This window comes from Tachyglossus aculeatus, chromosome 25, assembly GCF_015852505.1.
Source record: "Tachyglossus aculeatus isolate mTacAcu1 chromosome 25, mTacAcu1.pri, whole genome shotgun sequence".
Classification (NCBI taxonomy): Eukaryota; Metazoa; Chordata; class Mammalia; order Monotremata; family Tachyglossidae; genus Tachyglossus; species Tachyglossus aculeatus.
Genome location: NC_052090.1, coordinates 17,433,555 through 17,457,147, shown reverse-complemented (window position 1 = coordinate 17,457,147; position 23,593 = coordinate 17,433,555). Strand labels below are relative to the sequence as shown.

General features: G+C 44.7%; 1 protein-coding gene across 1 annotated transcript in view; it reads right to left on the bottom strand.

The window, feature by feature from the left end:
• LOC119945434 overlaps positions 1 to 23,023 on the bottom strand; it is a 73,948-nt gene extending 50,925 nt beyond the window's left edge. Inside the window, 2 exon segments of the mRNA XM_038766525.1 lie at positions 22,547 to 22,644; positions 22,646 to 23,023. Coding sequence (XP_038622453.1) covers positions 22,547 to 22,644; positions 22,646 to 22,797 — 250 coding nt within the window. The 5' untranslated portion in view covers positions 22,798 to 23,023.
• Positions 23,024 to 23,593: the final 570 nt, after the last annotated feature.

Sequence of the window (23,593 nt, the reverse complement as noted above, 5' to 3'; positions counted from 1 at the left end):
TTACACTTAACACTTAGCTAGTAATAAGTAACATCTGTTGAAGCTGACTTTATACCTTGAATAGTGCAGCTAAATACACATCGCGTGGGACAGAGAAATCTGATCTGTGACTTGATTTAAAGGCTGCCTGAATTGTGCTAAACTCCAAACTATCCGTTAATATCTGTAAATCCAGATTGCATAATAGCATACTTGATTTCATTTTGGAAGAGTTTTGGAGTGAGCTATTAGGTAGCTGACCTTAAGTGGCCTAGATTTTGAGTGAACTTTTCATGACTAAAGCTGAAAGTGAAATTTTTGTTTGTCGGAGTGACCCTTGTGAATATTTGTACCTGAAAAATCAACTGTGTAATTGATCAATGCTCCATTCAATCTGGCCTGAGCAGATCTAGTTCTCCTTTAATCTCTGGTAAGCTAACTGTTGTGTGGAGTTAAATGTTTCAGCTGTTAGATGCTATATTGAATACTGAAATGCACCCAAAGGCAAAATCAGATTTTGTGACATGGGTTCTTTTATCCCTTTTGGATTTGCCGCCGTTGACATTTACTGAACCTAACTGGAGCCTCACTTTCCCTGTATCCTGTTTTTATTTTTATACATTTTTTCCCCGTGGAATTCATCAGTGTTTATTGCTTCAACAAATAGGGTGCAAACTGGTGGGGGAAATGGTGATATTTCAGGATAAGCACTGGAATATATTTTGGTGCAGGGGAGGATGGAGTAAATTGCGGCTTCAATATACAAAGCTAAAACTGTTGTATTTAGTAAAAATAATAGGTATAACCAGTCAGTTCCCCAAGAAAAAATGCTGCATTGAATGTTGTTGACTATTTGACACTTACAATGATTAGATTCGTATTTACATCAGTAAGTGAAATTATTTTACAGCATTTATAGACTCACTGCTTTATATGCTGTCCTTCAATGTGATTTCCGAAAGTCCTGCCTAACATGGGCTTGCAGCCATCATTTTAGTTGAGCTTTACATTTCTTCTCATTTTAGCAGTTCTAATTTTGAATTGAATTTACCTGATTTACTGGTATCGACCCCAGTGCTTGAAAGTGCTTGGCACGTAGTAAACACTTAACAAATCCCGTTGTTGGGTAGGGACTGTCTCTGTTACCGAATTGCACTTTCCAATGACTTAGTACAGGGCTCTGCACACAGTAAGCGCTGAATAAATATGATTGAATGAATGAATGAACAAGTACTTAATTCAGTGCTTTGCACACAGTAAGTGCTCACCAAATACCATTGATGGAAGATGTTTTACATTCAGAACCCATTTACAGCCCACGTGACCAGAAGAATGCCAATATCTATGCCCTAGCGTGGCTAATTCAGTAAGAACTGCCATGGTTGAGGTTTCATTTCAAGGAAAGGAAAGTACAAGTGAAGTAACCAAAAGGGATAAGGTGAGGTCCAGTGGGTTGGATGGTCACAAACAAGAGTGAAGTGGCTCGTTGTTAAGAGTTGTCATTTGCTGAGCATTATCATTGGCGCTATCTCTGCAGGAGACTGTAAGACTCTAGACTGTAAACTTGTTGTGGGCAGGGAACGTGTCTACCAACTATAAATGCCATAATAATAATAATAATAATAATAATAATAAAACTCTGTTATATTGTACTCTCCCAAGTACTTACAACAGAGATCTGTGTTCAGTAAGCCTCAGTAAATACCATTGATGATTGGCGATGAGGAGTTTGATGGCAATACAAAGTAGAAGGACTTGAGAGGGAAGAGGGGAAGATGATGGGAAACTGCAACTGAGGGGTGGTCATCCTTTGGTTTCAGGCCTTTTCCACCCTTCACAGTGGGAGGGAGGTGGGAAGACCTTGTAGGAGTCACCGTGCCTCAGTGGCATGGCTTCAGGCTGCTACTGGGACAGGAAACTCCCCACTTTTACTTCCTCTAGACTATAAACTCACTGTGGGCAGGGAAAGTGTCTACCAACTCTCTTGTATTCTCCCAAGCTCTTAATGCCAGTGCTCTGCCTATGGTAAGCAAACCATAAAATACCACTGATTGATTGGTTGTGGTGTGGTTCATTCACCTTAGTAAACTGTTTAAGTTTTCCAGTCAGAAAAACAGAATCACCATGTGGCAAAAGCCTCTTAAAAAGCGTTTTTCCTGTCACAAGAAGAGAACAAGGCAAAGCCCTTGGTTCAGCTTTGCTAGCTTGTTGGGAGTGAGTAGCCAACATATAAAAAATTGCTAGTTTCAGTTTTTCACTACTGGTATGAGGGTGTCTTAGCTCAGCCTATTCTGACACTTCCTCAGCTACCTCTCATGTATTAGTTAACATGGGTTTCAAGATGGGAAATAAAAGAAATGTCCAGTCAGGCCCTGTGCTGAATAAGAGGGACAGCAGGCTCCCCCGGATGTGAAGATGAAGCCTACCTCTTCCAAAATTAAAGGTCAGACACACAAAGATAAGTGTGCTCATTCAGTCAGAGGTATCCGTTAAACACTTAGCGTGTAGTTGCATTTATTGAGAGGAATGCTGTACTAAGCACTTGGGAAATTACAGTGGTATTAGTAAATGTGACCCCTGTCCTCAAGAACCTTACAATCTAGTTTACAATCCAACCCTCTACTAAATGCTTGGGAGAGTAATAATAATAATAATAATAATAAATGTGACATTTAAGCACTTACTATATGCTTAACTATATGCCTGCCAGCCATGCTGATCGGACACAGTTCCTGTCCCACACAGTGCTCATAGTCTGAGTGCAACAGAAGCAAGAGCGTACAACAGGGGAATGCAGGATGAGCAAGACACACATCTTCCCTGTGGGACCCCTTTCTACTTCACCCTTCCAGCCTCTCCTGGTCTATCAGTTCCCATGCATGCTAAGCCTTTCCACCCAGGCTCTGCCACGACTCTGGCCTAGACAAGCACAATCCCTGTGCCCCCCCAAAAACTCACATCCAAACCAGCTCTACCCCAGATCCTCCCCACCCTTGTGTTTTCCCACTGGCTGGAGACCTCTTATTTATAAAATAAAGCACACTGGACACTCCCCCTCACACCTTCCTCTTCCTACCTTCCTTGAAAAGCAGTAATGTCTCTTTCTGGGCCCTGGAGTGAGGGCGGCCTTGTTAATCTTGTTAAGAGAAGCAGTGTGGCTTAGTGGATAGGGCACATGCCTGGGTGTCAGAAGGACCTGGGTTCTAATCCTGACTCTACTGTATGCTTGCTGTGTGACCTTGGGCAAATCACTTAGTTTCTCTGGGCCTCAGTTACCTCATCTGTAAAGTGGTGGTTAAGGCCGTGAGCACCATGTAGGACAGGGACTGTGTCCAATCTGATTAATTCATATCTACCTCAGCGCTTGACACATAGGAACTGCTAAAGAAGTACCATAATTATTATTAATCTGGAATTTCTGCAACTCTAGATCTCAGAGATAAGAAAGTCAGGTTGGGTACCTCCTAGAGGAAAGATGAATCTGGCCTGGGCTGTTTCATCAGGGCAAGGAAACGGGGCTTGTTTTCAAGGCTGAATTTTTTCACACAGAAAACTCTGCCTGGGGATGGAATGATTATGCTATTATCCCTCTAGCAGGCTGTGACAAAAGAATAAAACAAATTCATTTTCATCCACTGCATTGGTTGTGGCCCAGAGAGGATATAAAATAATGAGCCACATTCTCTTATCTGCACAGCTCCAGACAGAGTGCTGTTGGGCCTTCAGGCACTGCCCTGGAGACTTCAGGTCGAGAAGAGGAAAATGCTGCTCTCCTCATCTCGGGGCACAGACCCTGGGAGTCTGCAGCATGGGGTTAGGCTGGAGAATGATTCTCACCCCTGGGCTCAGCTGGTCCAGCTCAGAGGGGCCGGGGCTTGGGGGGAGAGGGTGGTAGTGGTGATGATGATGATGGTGACGGGGCTGAAATACCCTTGTGCAGCTCTCCACCAAAAAGTGTGGGGGGAAGCTCACAGCGGGAGGATTATGGTGGAAAGAGGAAGTCCACCCAAAGACACTTCTCTAGGATGGATTTGGGGGTGTCAGGATGCTTCCTGGAACACGGGCAGTAGAATAGGGCAGAAGGGGACTGCCAGGTGCTTTTCTGATGAAGCCAGGCCAGAGCTTAGGTGCACCAGATAGTTCTGTGGGTTGGGAAGAGGGTGTTTCTGAGAGAGAGAGAGAGAGAGCGAGAGAGCTAAAACACACTGATATTGCATAAAAGGAGGAAAACTTTCAAATGTTTGCCTCCAGCACTTTAAAATAATCCCTGCATATTTCAAGGATGCTGAGGTTGCTCCAGGGCTATTACATCAGAAACTGTACTGGCAGTGTAACTGGCAGTGCCGTGTCTGAAATGACAGACTTGAGGAGAGATTTCACTCTGCCCCAAATCGCCAGCGGGAGCAGAACCACTCCAGTTTGGGATTTCGGAGGTGACCCAGATGTTCCATTAAGCCAGAGAAGCAGCGTGGTCTCGTGGAAAGGGCATAGGCTTGGACATGAAAGGACATTACTCTATTATTATTATTATTATTATTACTCTATTTTACTTGTACATATTTATTCCATTTATTTTATTTTGTTAATATGTTTTGTTTTGTTCTCTGTCTCCCCCTTCTAGACTGTCAGCCCACTGTTGGGTAGGGACCGTCTCTATATGTTGCCAACTTGTACTTCCCAAGTGCTTAGTCCAGTGCTCTGCACACAGTAAGCGCTCAATAAATACGATTGAATGAATGAATGAAGGAATGAATGACATGCACTCCAATCCCGGCTCTGTCACATATCTGCTGTATGTCCTTGGGCAACTCACTTGACTTCTCAAAGCACTGTACTAAGCACTTGGCAGAGTACAATACAGTTGGTAGACCAAGTTCCTGTCCACAGGGAGTTCATTCATTCATTCAGTTGTATTTATTGAGCGCTTACTGTGTGCAGAGCACTGTACTAAGTGCTTGGGAAGTACAAGTTGGCAACATATAGAGACGGTCCCTACCCAACAATGGGCTCACAGTCTAGAAGAGGGGAGTTTACAGTCTTCTCCTCCCTTCCTCTTCTTCCTACCCCCGGCACCTCCCTCGGGAGTGTGGCAGAGCCAGGGACCTCTCAGTCAGAACCCCCATATCAGCCTCCCATTGATTTTGCCCCATGCCACTTCTTCCCGCAGGCAAGCACACCCAGGGCCGCACAGCAGAGCTGGAGGCCCAGTCTTCTGAGACCCTCCCCGTCCCCGGAAGCTCTGGGGAAAATCTTGCAAAGGGCCCTCATGCGACATCGACACAGTGGCTAGACACGACAGTTACATTTTTAGATTTTGCTGATTCATTCACCGTATTTCAAAAACAACCCTTATAAAAGTGTTAAATGGGAGCGACGGCTGGCTCGGGGCTGGAACCCTGGCTTTCCGGCCCACTCGAAATGATTTTCAGCACTGCAATGGAAGAACTCTTCTCGGTGGCTCGAAGCGTCATCACTCACATCACAAAATGTCACTTTGAATTTAGAAGCATGTTTTCCTGGCGTTACCCTTTGTCCTATCACTTCTTTGGCTTATGGAAGTGCTTGGAGCAGAGGGCTGTGAGACAGTTAATGCACCCTGAGCAGTCAATCTCATTTCACTTTACCCAACCTTTCTTCCTCAGCAACTTTGAGGAGCAGCTTGGCCTAGTGGAAAGAGCACAGGATTCTTTCTAATCTTGGCTCTGCCACGGGTGTGATGTGTGACCTTGGGCAAGTCCCTTAACTTTTCTTTAATGGTATTTGTTAAGGGCTTACTATGCGTCAGGCACTGCACTAAGCACTGGGGTAGATACAAGTTAATCAGGTTGACACAACCCCTGTCCCACATGGGGCTCACAGTCTTAACCCCATTTTACTGATGAGATCACTGAGGCATACAGAAGTTATGTGACGTGCCCAAAATCACGCAGCAGATAAATGGCAGATCCAGGATTAGAACCCATGTCCTTCTGACTCCCAAGCATGTGTGTTATCCACTAAGCCATGCTGCTTTTTAATTTCTCTGTGCTTCAGTTTCCTCACGTGTAAAATGTTTTCTGTCCCTATTAGACTGTGAGTCCTGTGGGGGACTTGTTCTCCCCCTTGATAGACTGTGAGCTCCATGTGGGACAGTGACAGTGTCTGATGTGATTGTACTATATCGGCCCCAGAACTTAGTATATTGTTTGTCACATAGTAAGCACTTAACAAACACAACAGTGATTATAGGGGTGGCATCCAATGATAAACTGAGGTAAAACAATAAACCCAATGGCGGAGAGAGAGATAATGCCCAGATTTTTATTTTCTAGTAGTGAAAACAATGGGTGAACTTTGAGGAATATAAGTCTCAGAGAGTAGGGGCTCAGAAGTTGAGAAGGATGAATCCATTGATGTCTTTAATAGCAAGTTTCACTTTTCCACAGAGCTCCTTGCGGTCACCTGTTTTGTTGTCTGTCTTCTGAGCAAATGCAAACCCTGTAACGGCAGGGTATTGAATAACCCTGCAGTAAACGGAGGGTCAGATTCCTGGCGCTGCTGGACTCTGTGCAAGTCACCCCGCAGAAACCTAATCCTGGTTTTACTCCTCTGTGGTTTAATACCTGGTGGGGCCGGGCCAGGATTGGTAAATCATGGCCGCATGGTTGCCTGACTGTGACCTCAAAATGGGGTCATGCTAGTCAGTTGTGTTGACCCAGGAATCTCTGCTCCATTCCCTGGTAGCCAAAACGCCGCAATTCTGGAAGGCGCAACCCTGGAAGGTAGTGTGGCCTAGGGGAATGACAGCATGGGACCAGGAACCAAGAGCCACTGTGGGCAGAGAATGTGTCTGTTGTCTCCCAAGCACTTAATATGGTGCTGTGCACACAGTAAGCACTCAATAAATACAATTGAATGCCTGACTGACTAACAGGAGCCCCTGGTTCTATTTCCAGCTCTGCCACTTGTTGGCTGTGTGACCTTGGGAAAGTCCCTTAACTTCTCTGTGCCTGTGGTTTCTGATCTAAATAAAAGGGACAAGAAAACTGCTCCACCTCTCTCTCTTAGATTCATTCAATTCATTCAATCGTATTTATTGACCACTTACTGAGTGCAGAGTACTGTACTAAGTGCTTAGATGAGAGAGGGTGGGTCCAATCTACTTATCTTTGGAACCCCAATGTTTAACACATAATAAGTGTTTAATAAATACCATAAATAACTGAGAAGCAGTAAGGCCAAATGGGAAGAGCACAGGCCTGGGAATCAGATGACCTGGGTGTAATCCCGGCTCCACCACTGGCTTCCGGTGTGACCTTGGGCAAACCACTTCACTCCTTTGTGCCTCACCTTCCTCATCTGTAAAATGGGGTTTCAACACCTCTTCTCCTTCCCACTTAGACTGTGAGCCTCGAGTGGGACAGGGACTGGGTCTTCTCCGATTATCTTGTTACCTCAGAGTCTGGTACTGAGATTGGGATGTAATAAGTGCTTAACAAATACCACAATTATGAATAAAATTATTCAGAAAAAGTAAAGCATCTAGAATACAGGCAGGCAAACACTCCTCGGAAGACCTGTTCAACACATTTAGTAGTTAAGCAAAGTAATAGGGAGTATGGAAGAGAACTGATTTCCTGAGGGGATTAGTACTCAATACATTTTTAATGCTTTTCTTATACCTAATATGTAAATACAGTCTCTGCCCTTTTCCAGTTACAAAAATTTGGAACAAATCCTGTCTTTCCCAATCTCGCAGTTGATACAGAATTACTTGGAAATAATCTATGGGCTAAGTGCAATGTCGAAGCCAAGGCTGATTTCTGTATTTGGGAAATGAAGGAAAGGTTAAGTAATGATGAAGTTTTGTAATTTGTCTGGCTTTCAGGTTGACATAATTGCTTTGATAAAGGAGCAGCATTTAAAACAGCCTTTGTTCAGACTAGCACACTTCATAGCAATGCATTAGACATATTTTACCAGCAATCAGGGTCCTAATATAGTGTTCTGTTCTTTTAAAGGCTTCCATCTTTTCCCATGCTTATCTGGAAATTGGGATCTATTTCTCTCTCCCTTCTTTCCCTCCCATTCCATTTCCCTCCTCTCCCCTATCCTTGCCTTCCTCCCCCCCTCACTCCCCCGCCCCTTCACCCTCTTCCCTCCCTTCCTCCCTCCCTTCTTCACTTTTTCTTACTTTTCCTTCCTCCTTCCTTCCTTCTTTCTGGTCATCAGCTCACTGCTCCAGGTCCCGACTGGCCCATCTGGCTTCCTACACTGTTATGCAAAAAAGCTGGAACTCCAGAAAGCTTCCTTTTTTATGATGAAAAGGTTTATTTAGTGAGAACTGAGATGTCACTTCTAGACTCTGAGCTCGCTGTTGGGTAGGGACCGTCTCTGTATGTTGCCAACTTGTACTTCCCAAGTGCTTAGTACAGTGCTCTGCACACAGTAAGCGCTCAATAAATACGATTGAATGAATGAACGAATGTCACTAGGGACTGTAAGCTTTCCAAAACATCTGTGTTCTTTAGTGTCATTTTTAGATCTTAAGTGAGGATTGGGATCAGGTTGAATCAAATTCACTGGGACGCTTTTAATACCAGGCAGCCGCAGGAAAGGAATAAACTGAGTTTGGTCTTAGAAACGATGAAAACTGTAGAAATTATTAACATAATTTCACAACTGTATTGTGCACAGTGAATCAGAAGTCTCTCAGGACTAGAGGACCGGAGGTAGAATGTGGTGTATGCGATCAACAGTATCTGTGCCCAACTATTCACTGAGAGACAAAAGATGTAGAAAAAGGGAATCATCAAGGCCTGAGGGCCCAGCGAGCCTGTCAGACAGGGTGGCACCAATAAGACAAGCGTCAAACTGTGACAAAGGTCGACCCAGCAGTTTTGAGCCTGCCACTCTTGGTGGCTGCCAAACCTAGAGAGGCCAGCCACATGTCCTTGTTGGCTTTGTGGAGTCCTCAGCCGTTCATCTATGTGCCAAATGGCAAGAGGGTCGCGGGCAGTGACACTGTGGAATGCAGGTCCACTCCCAAAGCATCCCTGCCAACCGAGCCACAGCAACACAACTGTGTGGGATGTGTGTGGAGAAACAAGGACCTGAAGTGGGAGCTTAAGGCAGGGAGGACCGGAGAAATATTTCAAAGACACCCTGAATCACCACCTCAGAGGACACGGCATGAATACACTCCAACAGGGGAAAGGCCGTCTTGGAGGCAGCCCTCAGGAAGGGTGAGAGACCACAAGTGACAGATTCAAAAACAGCACCAGACCCAACAGTGATCAATCAATTGCCCTTAGAGAGCACTTTCTCCGTGCAGAGCATGATACTAAATGCTTGGAAGAATAAAGTGGAGTAAGTAGACACCATTCCTGCCCGCGAGGAACTTACAATCTAGCAAGCTCAATAAGGTCCCTCAAGGGACCTTTTGTCACTTGTAACTACACAAAAAAAATTCCTCCCCTCCTTCAGAGGCCTCCTAAAAGTCTGAGGCATTCATTGCCCAATTAATCTCCCACCACCTTCCCATTCACCCTATCCCATCGGACTCCATAGTACTCATGTATTATGGGTGAGTTTATGTGGGATTTTTTTCAATCATACATTTATTTAGCCTATTATTTATATCTGATCTCTCTAATCTGTGATGTAGTCCTAAATTAATCTACTGCCTCCTCCTTTAGAGTGAGAGCTCCCTTGAGGGCAGGGACTGTAACTTTAACCTCTTTGGAATGCTGTCTAAGGGCCCAGCACAGTGTTTGAACCTACTAAGCATTTGGCAAATACCATTGTTATTACCATTAAAGAGCACAGGTTCTGTAGTCACGAAACACAAACTGTGTCCATTCTGCATCTATGAATCTACTCCAGAACTTGGTACAGTGCTGGGTACATAGTAAGCCCTTAACAGCTTCCACAGTGATCGCTATTATTATTATTATAGTCATCATCATCATTATTATTATCAGGCAGTGATGTACATGCCAAAGTGGGAGCCTGGACCAATTTGCCAAAGGACAATTTGGCTGTTCTCTTGAATGTAAAAAAAAAATCATCGAGGCCATTCATGAGTGCTACTTGTCATTCCAACTTTCTTCAGCCAAATCCAAGCTACATTGGATTTATACGGGTATTACATTGCCAGCAATAGAATTAAAATCCCAAGTTGGCACATAATTACTAATTATACGGGAACTACCCTGGCTCTTCTGGGTTTTTATTACTTCTCCACAATGTAGCCTCCCTTAATCAAATTACCGACTTGGATGGCCATCAACTCAAGGTTTTCTTTGTACCCTAGAAGGAGAGCTGGTATGTGCTGAAGAGGCCAACTGGCCGATACCGACTGTTGAGCTGGTCCTGTAGATCTTACATTTAATTGAACTTGAGGCACACTACTTTGAGAGAAATAGAATTCACACTGAAAGCTTGCTTATTCCCTTCTGAGTCTAGGTGAATTCTGAAGACATTTGCCAACTTGCTGAAATCCCCAGAGTCTGGGTCTCATGTGTCCTGGGACTGATAAATCCTATAACCCTTAGGCAGCTTGGTGCATTGCAGAGGGCTGGTGTTCTGGTGACTTTGAAGTGTCCACAACCATCTCGGGGAGCAGCTCACGATGTAGTCATCCAGGGTCACTTCTGATTTAGGGGCCCCGCAAGTTAGTGTGGTATTTATTGGTGCTCATGATGTGCTACACACTATAGTCAATGGCATTTACTGTGCTCAGAGCACATTACATCCCTAGCACGTCTTAATTTCCACTATAACCAACTAGACATAGTCTCTGCAGCGCACAGGATTCCCAGGTTAAGAGGGAGGGAGAGCAGATATCTTATTCCCATTTTAAAGGTGAGGAAACTGAGGGTACAAAGTTCAAGTGATTTTCCCAGGGTCTCAGAGAAGGACTCCCACCCCTTTCCGCTCTTCCCACTGGGCAACCCTGAATCACCTTCAGGGGAACCCCAGTGTTTCAATGGGCCCCTGGCCAGGGGACAGGGTTGGCATTTTGGTCCTTCAGCCTGGAAATCCTGCTAAAGAGATGGAGAGATGATTTGGGGCAGGAGAGGTTAAAGGGCTTTCGTTGGGGAGGTAGAATGGGTAAATTTGAGAAATAACGAACTAGACCGTTACCTTAAGAAACTCATGTCAGCTTGCTGTTTTCTGGCTAAGAAGTCACTTAGGGGACCTTGCTATTATTTAATCTTTCTGTAAAGACCCAGAGAACAGGCTCCAGACCCTCATTTATGAATATTCTAAAGCCATGTGTGACTTGTAACAAAAAAACCTGTTCAAAATTGCCTAGAGAAATTTCCAAAGGGGGAGGGAGAGGGCTTTTTACCAGTAAGAAAACTGGGGTACATCTTAATCCATGCAAATATATGTGACTCAATCAATCAGTGGATCTGTTTGTTGTTGTATTGTAGTCTCCCAATCACTTGGTACAGTGCTCGGCCCACAGTAAGCATTCAATAAATATGATTGAATGAATAAATAGCATTTATTGAATGCTTACTTTTTTTGTGTTATGCATTAAGCACTTACTAAGTACCAGGCACTGGGATAGATATAATTATGGTAATGATGGTACTTGTTAAGCACTTACTATGTGCCAAACACTGTTCTAAGTGCTGCGGTAGATTCCAGTTGAACAGGTTGGACACAGTCCCTGTCCGACATGGAGCTCACAGACTTAATCACCATTTTCCAGATGAGGTAAAATGAGGCCCAGAGAAGTGAAGTGACTTGCCCAAGGTCATGCAGCAGACAGGTAACAGAGCCGGGATTAGAACCCAGGTCCTTCTGACTCACGGGCCCGGGCTCTAACCCGTTAGGAAGCAGTGTGGCTCAGTGGAGAGAGCCCGGGCTTTGGAGTCTGAGGTCATGGGTTCAAATTCCGACTCCACCACTTGTCAGCCGTGTGACTTTGGACAAGTCACCTTCTCAGTAACCTCATCTGTAAAATGGGGATGAAGACTGTGAGCCCCCCGTGGGACAACCTGATCACCTTGTAACCTCCCCAGCGCTTAGAACAGTGCTTTGCACATAGTAAGTGCTTAATAAATGCTATCATTATTATTATTATTAGGCCAAGCTGCTCCTTCTACTTTAGTGACCTGAGAACACTGGGCAGCCAGGACTCCTGATTCTCCTTCTTCCCTGAGACCCCTCATCCATTCAGGTGCCCTTCAGTCAGCAGGTCCAGGACTGCGCCAAGGTGGATGCAGGGCTGGACTGACATGAGCTAGGAGTTTGCCTCACCTTTGCAGAGTGATGCAGTGAAAGTTATAAAATGTAAATATAAATATAAATTCCTAAAGCCCTCTCTCTGAATCAATCAATCGTATTTATTGAGCACTTACTGTGTGCAGAGCACTGTACTAAGTGCTTGGGAAGTACAAGTTGGCAACATATAGAGACAGTCCCTACCCAACAGTGGGCTCACAGTCTAAAAGGGGGAGACAGAGAACAAAACGAAACATACTAACAAAATAAAATAAATAGAATAGATATGTACAAGTAAAATAAATAAATAAATAAATAGAGTAATAAATATGTACAAACATATATACATATATACAGGTGCTGTGGGGAAGGGAAGGAGGTAAGATGGGGGGATGGAGAGGGGTACGAGGGAGAGAGGAAGGAAGGGGCTCAGTCTGGGAAGGCCTCCTGGAGGAGGTGAGCTCTCAGTAGGGCCTTGAAGGGAATCGTGAATCATGACTGTGGTTTTCTGCTACACCTTTTCCATCGCTGAAATGGTCTTTCAGCCACATAGTGATCAGCTTATTGTCACCCAGTGTCCAAATAAGTCTTCAGATTGATAGTTTCTCCATACACAAAGATGTGATTTGCATAACAATATGTATATATATGTATATATTTATATATATACATATATATATATATTTTCAACACTGAATTATTCAGGTGTTGGTTATTAAGTGTTCAGATTGTCCGCTCTCCCCCTCCCAACTAAGTTATGTGAGGTGGTGGGCAGAGAGAGAAAGCAATAAGGAACCAGTACTTCTGGCTAAAATGAGTTTTTCATTGTCTGACAGCGGGGCTTAGTGGTAAGAGCAGAGCTTGGGAGTCAGAGGACGTGGGTTCTAATCCCGGCTCTGCCGTTTGTCTGCTGTGTGGCTTTGGGCAAGCCACTAAACTTCTCTGTGCTTCAGTTACCTCATCTGGAAAATGGGGATGAAGACTGTGAGTCCCACGTGGGACAACCTGATTACTTTGTATCTACCCCAGTGCTTAGAACAGTGCTTGGCACAAGTAAGCACTTAACAAATACCATCATCATCATCATCATACAATTTTTTAGGGTATTTGCTATGCACTTACTTTGTACCAGGCACTGTACACTGTGCTAGGGTAGCATGGCGAGGTGGATAGAGCCTGAGGGTCAGAAGGTCATGGTTCTAATCCCAGCTATGCCGCTTGTCTGTTGTGTGACCTTGGAGAAGTCACTTCACTTCTCTGTGCCTCAGTTACGTCGTCCGTAAATGGGGATTGAGACTGTGAGCCCCACAAGGGACAGGGACTGTGTCCAGCCCCAGTTCATTGCATCCACCAGAGCGCTTAATACAGTACCTGGCACGTAGTAAGCGCTTAACAAATCCCACAGTTATTATTCCCCAGCTTAGTAGCCATGTCTGTGTTTGCGGACATGGGAAGACATAGGAAAGCAGCATGACTCAGTGGAAAGAGCCTGGGCTTTGGAGTCAGAGGTCAGGGGTTCAAATCCCGGCTCCGCCACTTGTCAGCTGTGTGACTTTGGGCAAGTCACTTAACTTCTCTGGGCCTCAGTTCCCTCATCTGTAAAATGGGAATTAAGACTGTGAGCCCCCCGTGGCACAACCCGATCACCTTGTAACCTCCCCAGTGCTTAGAACAGTGCTTTGCACGTAGTAAGCGCTTAATAAATGCCATCATTATTATTATTATTATTATTCGCAGGGACCTGGGAAAGGGGAGCACGAAAGCTCTGGGGCGAGTGTGTTTGGGGGTTGGGGGTGCTTAGGGGACTCCCTGAGACCACTGCTCAGGCAAAAACTGCAATTCTTGAAAATGGTGCAGGTGATTCATTCATTCATTCATTTAATCGTATTTATTGAGCGCTTACTGTGTGCAGAGCACTGGACTAAGCGCTTGGAAAGTACAAGTTGGCAACCTATAGCGACAGTCCCTAACCAACAGTGGGCTCACAGGCTAGAAGGTGATGACATTAGAATATGCTGTTTCTGTGGCTTTAGCCTGTAAGCTCACTGTGGGCGTGAAATGTGTCTACCAACTCATGGCTTAGTGGATAGAGACAAGCCTGGATGTCAGTAGGTGATGGGTTCTAATCCTGGCTCTGTCACTTGTCTGCTGCGTGACCTTGGGCAAGTTACTTTACTTCTCTGTGCTTCAGTTCCCTCATCTGTAAAACGGGGATTGAGACCGTGAGCCCCATGTGGGGCGGGGACTGTGTCCAACCTGATTTGCTTGTATCCACCCCAGCGCTTAGTTAAGTGCCTGACACTTAGTAAGCGATTTATAAGTACCGTTATTATCATCGTCATTATTATTAACTCTTTTATATCTGGGCAAGTTCACTTCACTTCTCTGGGCCTCAGTTTCCTCATCTGTAAAATGGGGATTACATCCTCCACCCTCCAATTTAGACTATGAGCCCCATGTATGGTAGGAACTGTGTCCAACCTCGTTATTGTGTGTCTACCCCAACTCTTAGTTCAGTGCTTGGCACGTAGTAGGGGCTTAGCAATTACCATAATAATAATAGTAGCAGGACTGAAATGTCATTTTGGGGTTTAAATTTTAATCCCAATTTGAATTACAATTAAGTTGTTTTTTTTTAAAATCACTTTAAGAATCTTTTACCTAGTTCCCTCCCCCTGGTTTCTCTGGCGTCTTTAAGCTTCGTCGATTTCCAAGAGTACTTTTAGAGTTGTTCTGATTTATGGCAACAAACTGCTTCAGTTTGAGACTACCCGTGAAACATTTGAGATGCTCTGGGTATTTTAATGTCTAGGAAATAGCAGGCATTTCCAGGGAGGTACTTGATGGCTTAGAGAGCAGCACGTTTACAACTACTAAAAAGGGATCCTCCAGAAATATGATACTTGAATGACCAGAACTCCATCTGACTCGGATGTACCTTCGCTTGTGTCTGGAGTTCTGTCTTCTGTCTGTTTTCTGATTCCTTTTCTTCCTGACCCTGAATCGCTTCTCCTGCTGCGATCCTTCCCGGCGGCTCGGTTCCCACCAGGCCCGCATGGGGCTAAACCAATTTACGCTTGGAAGAAAACCATACCGGAATCTCAGATTTCTCACCCTCAGAAATGCTCACAGCCTGGTTCTCAATGCAACGGAGTAGGCGTTTCAATCGTAGTAGCGGTAGTAGTATTTATTAATAATAGTAATGATGATGGTATTTGTTAAGTGCTTGCTATGTGCAAAGCACGGTTCAAAGCAATGGGGGGGATACAAGGTGATCAGGTGGTCCCACGTGGGGCTCACAATCTTAATCCCCATTTTACAGATGAGGTAACGGAAGCACAGAGAAGTTAAGTGACTTGCCCAAAGTCACACAGCTGACAAGTGGCGAAGTCGGGATTAATAATAATAATAATAACAATGGCATTTATTAAGTGCTTACTACGTGCAAAGCACTGTTCTAAGTGCTAGAACCCGTGACCTCTGACTCCCGAGCCCACGCTCTTTCCACTGAGCCACACTGCTTCTCTCTTTATTAAGCGTTTAATTGTTTACATACAATTAAATACATACACTCTCCCCCACTTCAAAGAATCATTGAAGGCCCATCTCCTCGAAAAGGCCTTCCCAAACTAAGTCCCATTTTTCCTCCTCTCCCACTTCCTTCTGCATCGCCCCGACTTGCTCCCTCTGCTCTCCCCTCCTCCCACCCCCACAGCACTTGTGTCCATATCTGTAATTTTATTTATTTGTATTGATGTCTGTCTCCCCTCTGCAGACTGTGAGCTCGCTGTGGGCAGGGAATGTCACTGTTGTTGTCTTGTACTTTCCCATGCACTTAATACAGTACTCTGCACACATTAAGTGCTCAACAAATACATTTTGAATGAATGAATGAATATGTGTGGGGCACTGTACTAAGCGCTGGGAGAGAATGCACCTGAGAGGATTGGTTGTGGTCCCTCTCCCTCGCAATGGGGGCTCGCAATTCCATAAGTGTTGAGAGGATGTGTCATTGGATCAGGGGAGCTCAAACAGCTGCATTTTGGGGGAGAAGAGGAAAATCCTAGTCAGATTCTCATCCCCTCTCATCACTTATCAATTACTGTGTGAATTGTTCAGCAATCTGCTGAAATGAGTGTCTGCTCCTTGCTTAAAAAGTTTTTGTGCCTCTAGCCACCCAATATATATATTCATTTATTCATTCAATTGTATTTATTGAGCACTCACTGTTTGCAGAGCACTGTACTAAGTGCTTGGGAAGCACAAGTTGGCAACATATAGAGACGGTCCCTACCCAACATTCATTCATTCATTCAATCGTATTTATTGAGCGCTTACTGTGTGCAGAGCACTGTACTAAGTGCTTGGGACGCACAAGTTGGCAACATATAGAGACGGTCCCTACCCAACAGTGGGCTCACAGTCTAGAAGGGGGAGACAGAGAACAAAACAAAACATATTAACAAAATAAAATAAATAGAATAAATGTGCACAAATAAAATAAATAAATAAATAGAGTAATAAATTCATACCAACATATACATGTATGTTGGCATATATATATGTATATACATATATATATTTGCATAGTAAATACCATATACACCTAGGTTCTATATAAATGCTGTATAGAACAGTGTTTGATGCATATTTATTATGCATTTACTGAAATGCATAATTTCCAAGTGCTGGAATAGGTACAGTTAGGTCAGATGCAGTATGTGTGTGGGCATGTGTATAGTGAATACTATATAAATATAATCATATCTAAGTGGTAGCCAATAAAAAAGTGTATTTTTCAGGCATCAGTGCATGGTGATAATTCAGGTCTCCTTGCAAATGCTTACCCAGGCATGTAGGTCATGTCACACCTCCCGTTTTACACAAAGTAACCTGTATTTAGGACATTAAAAAATTGGTCAGTGAAAATTATTTTATTTCAGCCAGATTTTTCAGATATTAAGCAGGAGTTTCACTACTGTCAGCTAGGTTAAGCTAACAGAATGCCGACATTCACCCCATCTTGGTTTTTTGTTTTATCTTGTTAATTTTTTTATGGTATTTGTTAAGTACTTTCTATGTGCCAGGCTCTGTACTAAGTGCTGGGGTGGATACAAACTAATCAAGTTTGATTCAGTCCCACACGCTGAGAAGCAGCGTGGCTCAGTGGAAAGAGCCCAGGCTTTGGAATCAGAGGTCATGGGTTCAAATCCCGGCTCTGCCAATTGTCAGCTGTGTGACTTTGGGCAAGTCACTCAACTTTTCTGTGCCTCAGTTACCTCATCTGTAAAATGGGGATTATGACTGTGAGCCCCCCGTGGGACAACCTGATCACCTTGTAACCTCCCCAGTGCTTAGAGCAGTGCTTTGCACATAAGAAGCACTTAATAAATGCCATCATTATTATTATCTGGGAAGCAGCGTGGCTCAGTGGAAAAGAGCACGGGCTTTGGAGTCAGAGGTCATGGGTTCTAATCCCGGCTCCGCCACTTATCGGCTGTGTGACTTTGGGCAAGTCACTTCACTTCTCTGTGCCTCAGTTCCCTCATCTGTAAAATGGGGATGAAGACTGTGAGCCCCCCCGTGGGACAACCTGATCACCTTGTAACCTCCCCAGCGCTTAGAACAGTGCTTTGCACATGGTAAGCGCTTAATAAATGCCATTATTATTATTATTATAGGACTCACAGCGTTAATCCCCATTTTACAGTTGAGGTAACTGAGGCACAGAGAAGTTAAGTGACTTGCCCAAGGTCACGGAGCAGACAAATGGTGGACCCAAGTCCTTCTGACTCCGAGGCCCATACCCTATCCATTAGGACACGCTGTTTTCTCAGCTCCTCGGTGTGGGGTGGATTTTCCCAATCAAAGGCACTGCCCTCTCCATTTTCATTCATTCAATCGTATTTATTGAGCACTTACTGTATGCAAAGCACTGTACTAAGTGCTTGGGAAGTACAAGTTGGCAATATATAGAGACAGTCCCTACCCAGCAGTGGGCTCACAGCCTAGAAGGGGGAGACAGAGAACAAAACATATTAACAGAATAAAATAAATAGAATAAATATGTACAAGTAAAATAAATAAATAAATAGAGTTGCATCGAGAACGAGGCTGCTGACTTTTCTGTCACTCGGAAACAGGGAGTTTGGGGCTTTTAATCCTCAAATGACCATAGGCTGTGACCCAGGTTAATTTGGCCTCACCATACTGAGGCCCGTTCTTTCACTGGGGTTGACAGGAGACGCTTGGCATTTCCAGACTGATGAAATTAGCCAGTTTCAAGGCACAGCCTACTCAGCTCTGTCTCTCTGTCTCTCTCTCTGTCTTTCTCTTCGTCTCTCTCTCCCCTTCTCGTTTAGAAGTTCTGTGTTGCGAGTGGTGAATGTAAGAGTCAGTGGTGGAGTTACAAACGTTTTAGGAAGAGAGACGAGTTGAAGAGACTGGAAGGAGGTCGTTGGTGCAAAGGGGGCAGAGCAAAGATCTAGAGGATAAAGGCCTTTTAGTGAATTTGAATAATAAGGATGTAAGAGGCCACTTGATAGCAGTAGACGGCAGGAAGTTTAGAGCAAATAAAAAAGGACCTTTCTGGGGAAAGTGTTTTAGTCCAATTGATGTTTCCCAATAAAAAGAGGTTACTCATTCAAAGCCTCTGCTAGGCAATTTCCCACATTTTTTTTTTCAGAGGGGTGGCTTTGATTAAGCACCTAGATGGTGCCAAACCCTTAACTATATCTAAGAGTAAATTCTCTACTTTTGTAAGCTATTAAGGGCCCTGCACATTTCAGTACCCGAAATTCCAAGTGAGTGAAATGGGAAAGGAATGGGCAAAACTGACTCCTGCAGTTCCTTAGGTTTGGAATTTGTCAGTTTAGAGACTTGAATTTAACATATTTCTGGAGCTGCTGAAATGCCACCCTTTCTGCTCCTTCTGAATCAGACCTATCTGTTCATGAGCACAGTCACCTGGTCGGAACGACGAGCTACCGGACACGGTCTTGGGATGGGACCGTGACAACGGTACAAAGCGATGGGAATGCTTGCAGTTCACTATTCCGCTAGTAAATAACTGTGGAGGAGCTTCATGGTTCACTTAATTCTGCTTGAGGAGATTCTACCAGTCCAGCCCGGTCTTATTCCTGAATGTTTTGCACTGATCAGTCAAGGAGATGAAAGATTCTGTATCTGAATGGACACGTGGCCTCGGTCCGGAATGGCATACGTTCATCTCAGAAGAGAGGCAGTGTTGCCTAATAGAAAAAGCCTGGTCTTGGGAGTCAAAAAAACTGGATTCTAATCCCAGCTCTGCCATTTTCCAGCTCTGCGACCCTAAGCAAATCGCTTCACTACTCTGTGCTTCAGCTACCTCATCTGTAAAATGGGAATAAAATACCCGTTCCCCTCCCCTCTTAGACTGTGTCTGCCCTTATATTGTATCAGTGCCAGTGCTTATTACAGTGTTGTGCATATAATAAGGGTTTAACAAATACCACAGTTATTATCTCAGTACCAGCACTACCTTCTCTTCTCACTTGAGTCCTGCATTTCCGCCCTCCTTCACTTCATTTGGAAGTCCCACTGCCACCCCAAACTAAACATGCCTAAAATAGAGTAAATCGGTGGGATTGAGCCTCCCTCCCCTTTCCTTGGAGTCTGCAAACAGTAAACGCTCAAGAAATACCACATTTATTGACTGATTGAAACTCTAGTCGTCACCTCCATGTAGCCTACGCAGATTAGCCCCAACTGGCTCCTGCAGGCTCTTCAAGAATCTGATCCAGTTGGGTTTGGCCAGTCTGTGGCCTGATCCGTTCCCACGGATAGAGTGGCCATTCATCCATTTTTTAGTTGGTCTGCCCATTGTCTGGACCCGATAGGCTGCTGGACGCCTTAAGTCCAGGGATTCCTGCCACGGCTCCGGATGCCAACTCCCACAACTCAGAAGCTGCACTCCTGCTCTCTGGAAGGGGAATGTAGCAGCTCGGTAGCAAAATTGTGGGGTGGTCAGGGTCCTTCCTTCTCTATACCCTGCGAACCCTCCTGTAAAAGGTTCTGCCTTATGTCATTACCTAGCATAGCGTGATGTACAAAGATGCATCTTATTTGTGAGTGGGCAGTGGAGATCCAGTATTTGTGAGTGCCATCCTTGGCCAGTGTAGATTCAGATCCTGTGATTCCCTCGGGCTTTTCTGAGCCGTCGTGGCTTCTTGCCCACAATGGGGGCTCATGTAAACTATTTTGGGGTCCTGGCCAGCCCCATCACACCACTTGGTAAAAGACTTGCTTTCCCAAGAGTGCAGGAAATAAGAAAGCGGGGACAGAAACTATTACTCCCTTTTTGTTTTCATAGTTACTATAACTTGTGGCATGTTTATGTGCACAGTCTATGTTAATGGAGTTGTGATACGCAAGGCCACAGGTTTCAGCTGGGACTCCTCACTAGCTTCAGTATTTTGTATTTCAGCTCCCCACACGCACTGCTTTTCTCCATTCGAGGGGAGCATGTCCAAGCCTGGATCGTAACAATCAAACAGTACTGCTGGCCAGTCAAAGAACAACAAAGCTGTAGGTTTCAGCACTGAGTGTGGAAAAAAAACTTTCCAATTCCTTAAAACCACTTTTCTGAAGAACCTTTCTTCAGTTCCTCTGGGAGAAAGTCTCCTCTCAACTTCTTACTATTCAGCCACTTGGCAGTATCGGATGCTATCATCATGCCACGCTACTGTTAAACGCAATCAGTGCTCAGAATTAATATTGTAGCTTTTTGTTGCCCCAAAGGAGTCTCCTTTGGGCTGAAACTAAGAAAAGAAAGGCTCAATTCCAGAGAATACTCTTTAGAGCATGGGTAGAAAAGAGAGCTTTATGTGATGTAACACACAACACATACACACACACACACGTGTGCTCTCTCTCTCTTTTCCCTTCCTCCTCTCTCTCCACATTCATTCAGCCCAAGCACCAGATGAAGCACCTTGCTAAGTCTGCCCAAATAGTTGACCCCATTATCATCATCATCATCATTATTATGTTCTCTACAGTTCTTGCCACTTATGAACTTCCACTCTGTCCCTTCTAAATCTCATTCTGGAGGAATATGTCAGAGGCTGAAGAAAATTCCAAGTGGAAGCGTATAGATTTCCCCTAAATCAAACCATATGAGAGAACTACATTTTGTTTTTTTCCCCGTAAATTATGCTAAAGATCAGCCTGAAAGCAGGGTAACGTACCTCCTCTGATCCATCACTCCACGTGAAGGATGATTTATCTGCTAACTCAGAGCAGTCCTGAGGGTCCCTCTGCTGACCCACGGAACTCAAAGTGCAAGAGGGGGAGCCAAATGCATCCGCTTCAGGTCTCAAAGAAAGTTAGTCTCCACCAACAGAAGCAGCATGGCTTGGTGAGAAGAGCCCGGGCTTGGGAATCAGAGGTCATGGGTTCTAATCCTGCCTCTGCCACTTGTCAGCTGTGTGACTTTGGGCAAGTCACTTAACTTCTCTGGGCCTCAGTTACTTTATTTGTACAATTGGGATTAAAAGCGTGAGCCCCACGTGAGACAACCTGACTACCTTGTACCCCCTTAGCGCTTAGAATAGTGCTTGGCACATAGTAAGCGCTTAACAAATGCCATCATTATTATTATTATTACCAGTAACGGAGTTTTCTTTCATGTGTGGCAGTCTCCATGGTTCTAGCCCCTAAGGAAAATTAAATCACCACAGAAATACATGGTTCCACGTGATCACATTATATTCAAGAGAAATTAGGAAAACATCCCCTAAGCCAGAAAAATTCCAATTCAGTCCCTCAATCCTTATTCCATCCCCCCTGCCACCCCTTCCCCGATTTCAGGTACGGCTGTCCTGTTTTCTGTGAGAAAACCAAGTTCCCCCACTGACTTAATTAGTGCTTACATTGACTATTAGAAAGAGTAAGCTCATTATGGGTAGGGAATGTATCTGCTATATTGTTCATTCATTCATTCAATCATATTTATTGAGCGCTTACTGTGCTCTGAGCACTGTACTAAGCCCTTGGGAGAGTACAATACAGCAATAAACAGGCAAATTCCCTGCCCACAGTGAGCTTATGGTCTAGATATATCGTACTCTCCCAAGTGGTTAGTACAGTACTCTGCACACAGTAAGTGCTCAGCAAATACAATTGACTGACTGACTGACACGTCTCCTGCTCCAGATTGTTGTGAAGCCCAATCTGCAGACGGATAAGAATTTAATTCAAAAGGATACATTCCTTCCTCTCTGAGTTTTCTGCGACTGTGACTGCGAGCACATGCCAGTCAGCCTTTGAGAGCTGAGCTGCTGCCTTCGAAAATCTGGTCAGCACATACCTGAAGCGTGAAAGAGGACCGTTCCCACGTATTCCTGCTCGCCCACAGGCACCTGCTGACCGCGGTTGTCAATGAGCCGGATTGGGAGGCTGAAGGACTTTACTTCCCACACGCACACCTGAGTTCCCAACGCCTCTCAGCTCACACACCTTCTTGGTCCAGATGGAAGAGTCGGACGTGATGAATACACACACGCACTGCCCTTCCGCGCTGCCCGGGGCTAACATTTGGCCACTAGACTGGCCACACATCCAACTCTTAATAGAGAGGGACCACTGGGCCTCCAAATGCTGCAGCTTGGGGCTTCGGAAGCCATGTAATCGGCCATCGATGGCATATCAGGAGTCTCTTCCTGGAACCGCTTTTCTGAGCTTGCCAGGGAAAGCTGGTTTTAAAAATAGGAGCCTGCGCCTTCTCAGTGAAGCACTTTTTAGGTAATGGTGCGCTGAATGGCTTCTGCATGCCTTCCGATGAAAATGCAGCTTAGGCCTCCCTTCTCTCTTCTAATCCATGATGTCATCCTGAGGATCTGGAGGGAGGGAAGGAAGGAGGCGCTTTAAACGGTTCCGCTCTTGAAGCTTTTGTATAAGACAGAGCAGGCCCTCTGCTGGCAGCGATACCTGATTTTGCCATATAATAAATTCCTTTATTGCCCGGATTGGAATCAATGATATGATTACAACTTTATCCTCGTCCTCTAATCCCGGAAGACCTCGTAATCCCAGTATCCCACCGCACTCCTCGAAATGGTCCATCTGTGCAACTACCTGGATGCAGCAGGTTTCTACTCCCAGAATTTTCACCTATCCTTGAGCACGTAGCACAAAAAGCGAGGAGATCAAGGGCAATGAAAACTTGAAGCTGCTGTTCCGGTGGTTCATCTTGCTCGGTAGTTCATTTGCCGAGTGACCTTGAATAAAGTAATTGCCGTTATTTGTCAGCGTAAGACCAATGCCAGCAGAGTTGGCTAATTGAACAGGCAATCATTTCCCGCCTGGTTTTGTAGACTTTGCAAACTCTTGCGCTTCAACGAGAGGAGAGGAGAGA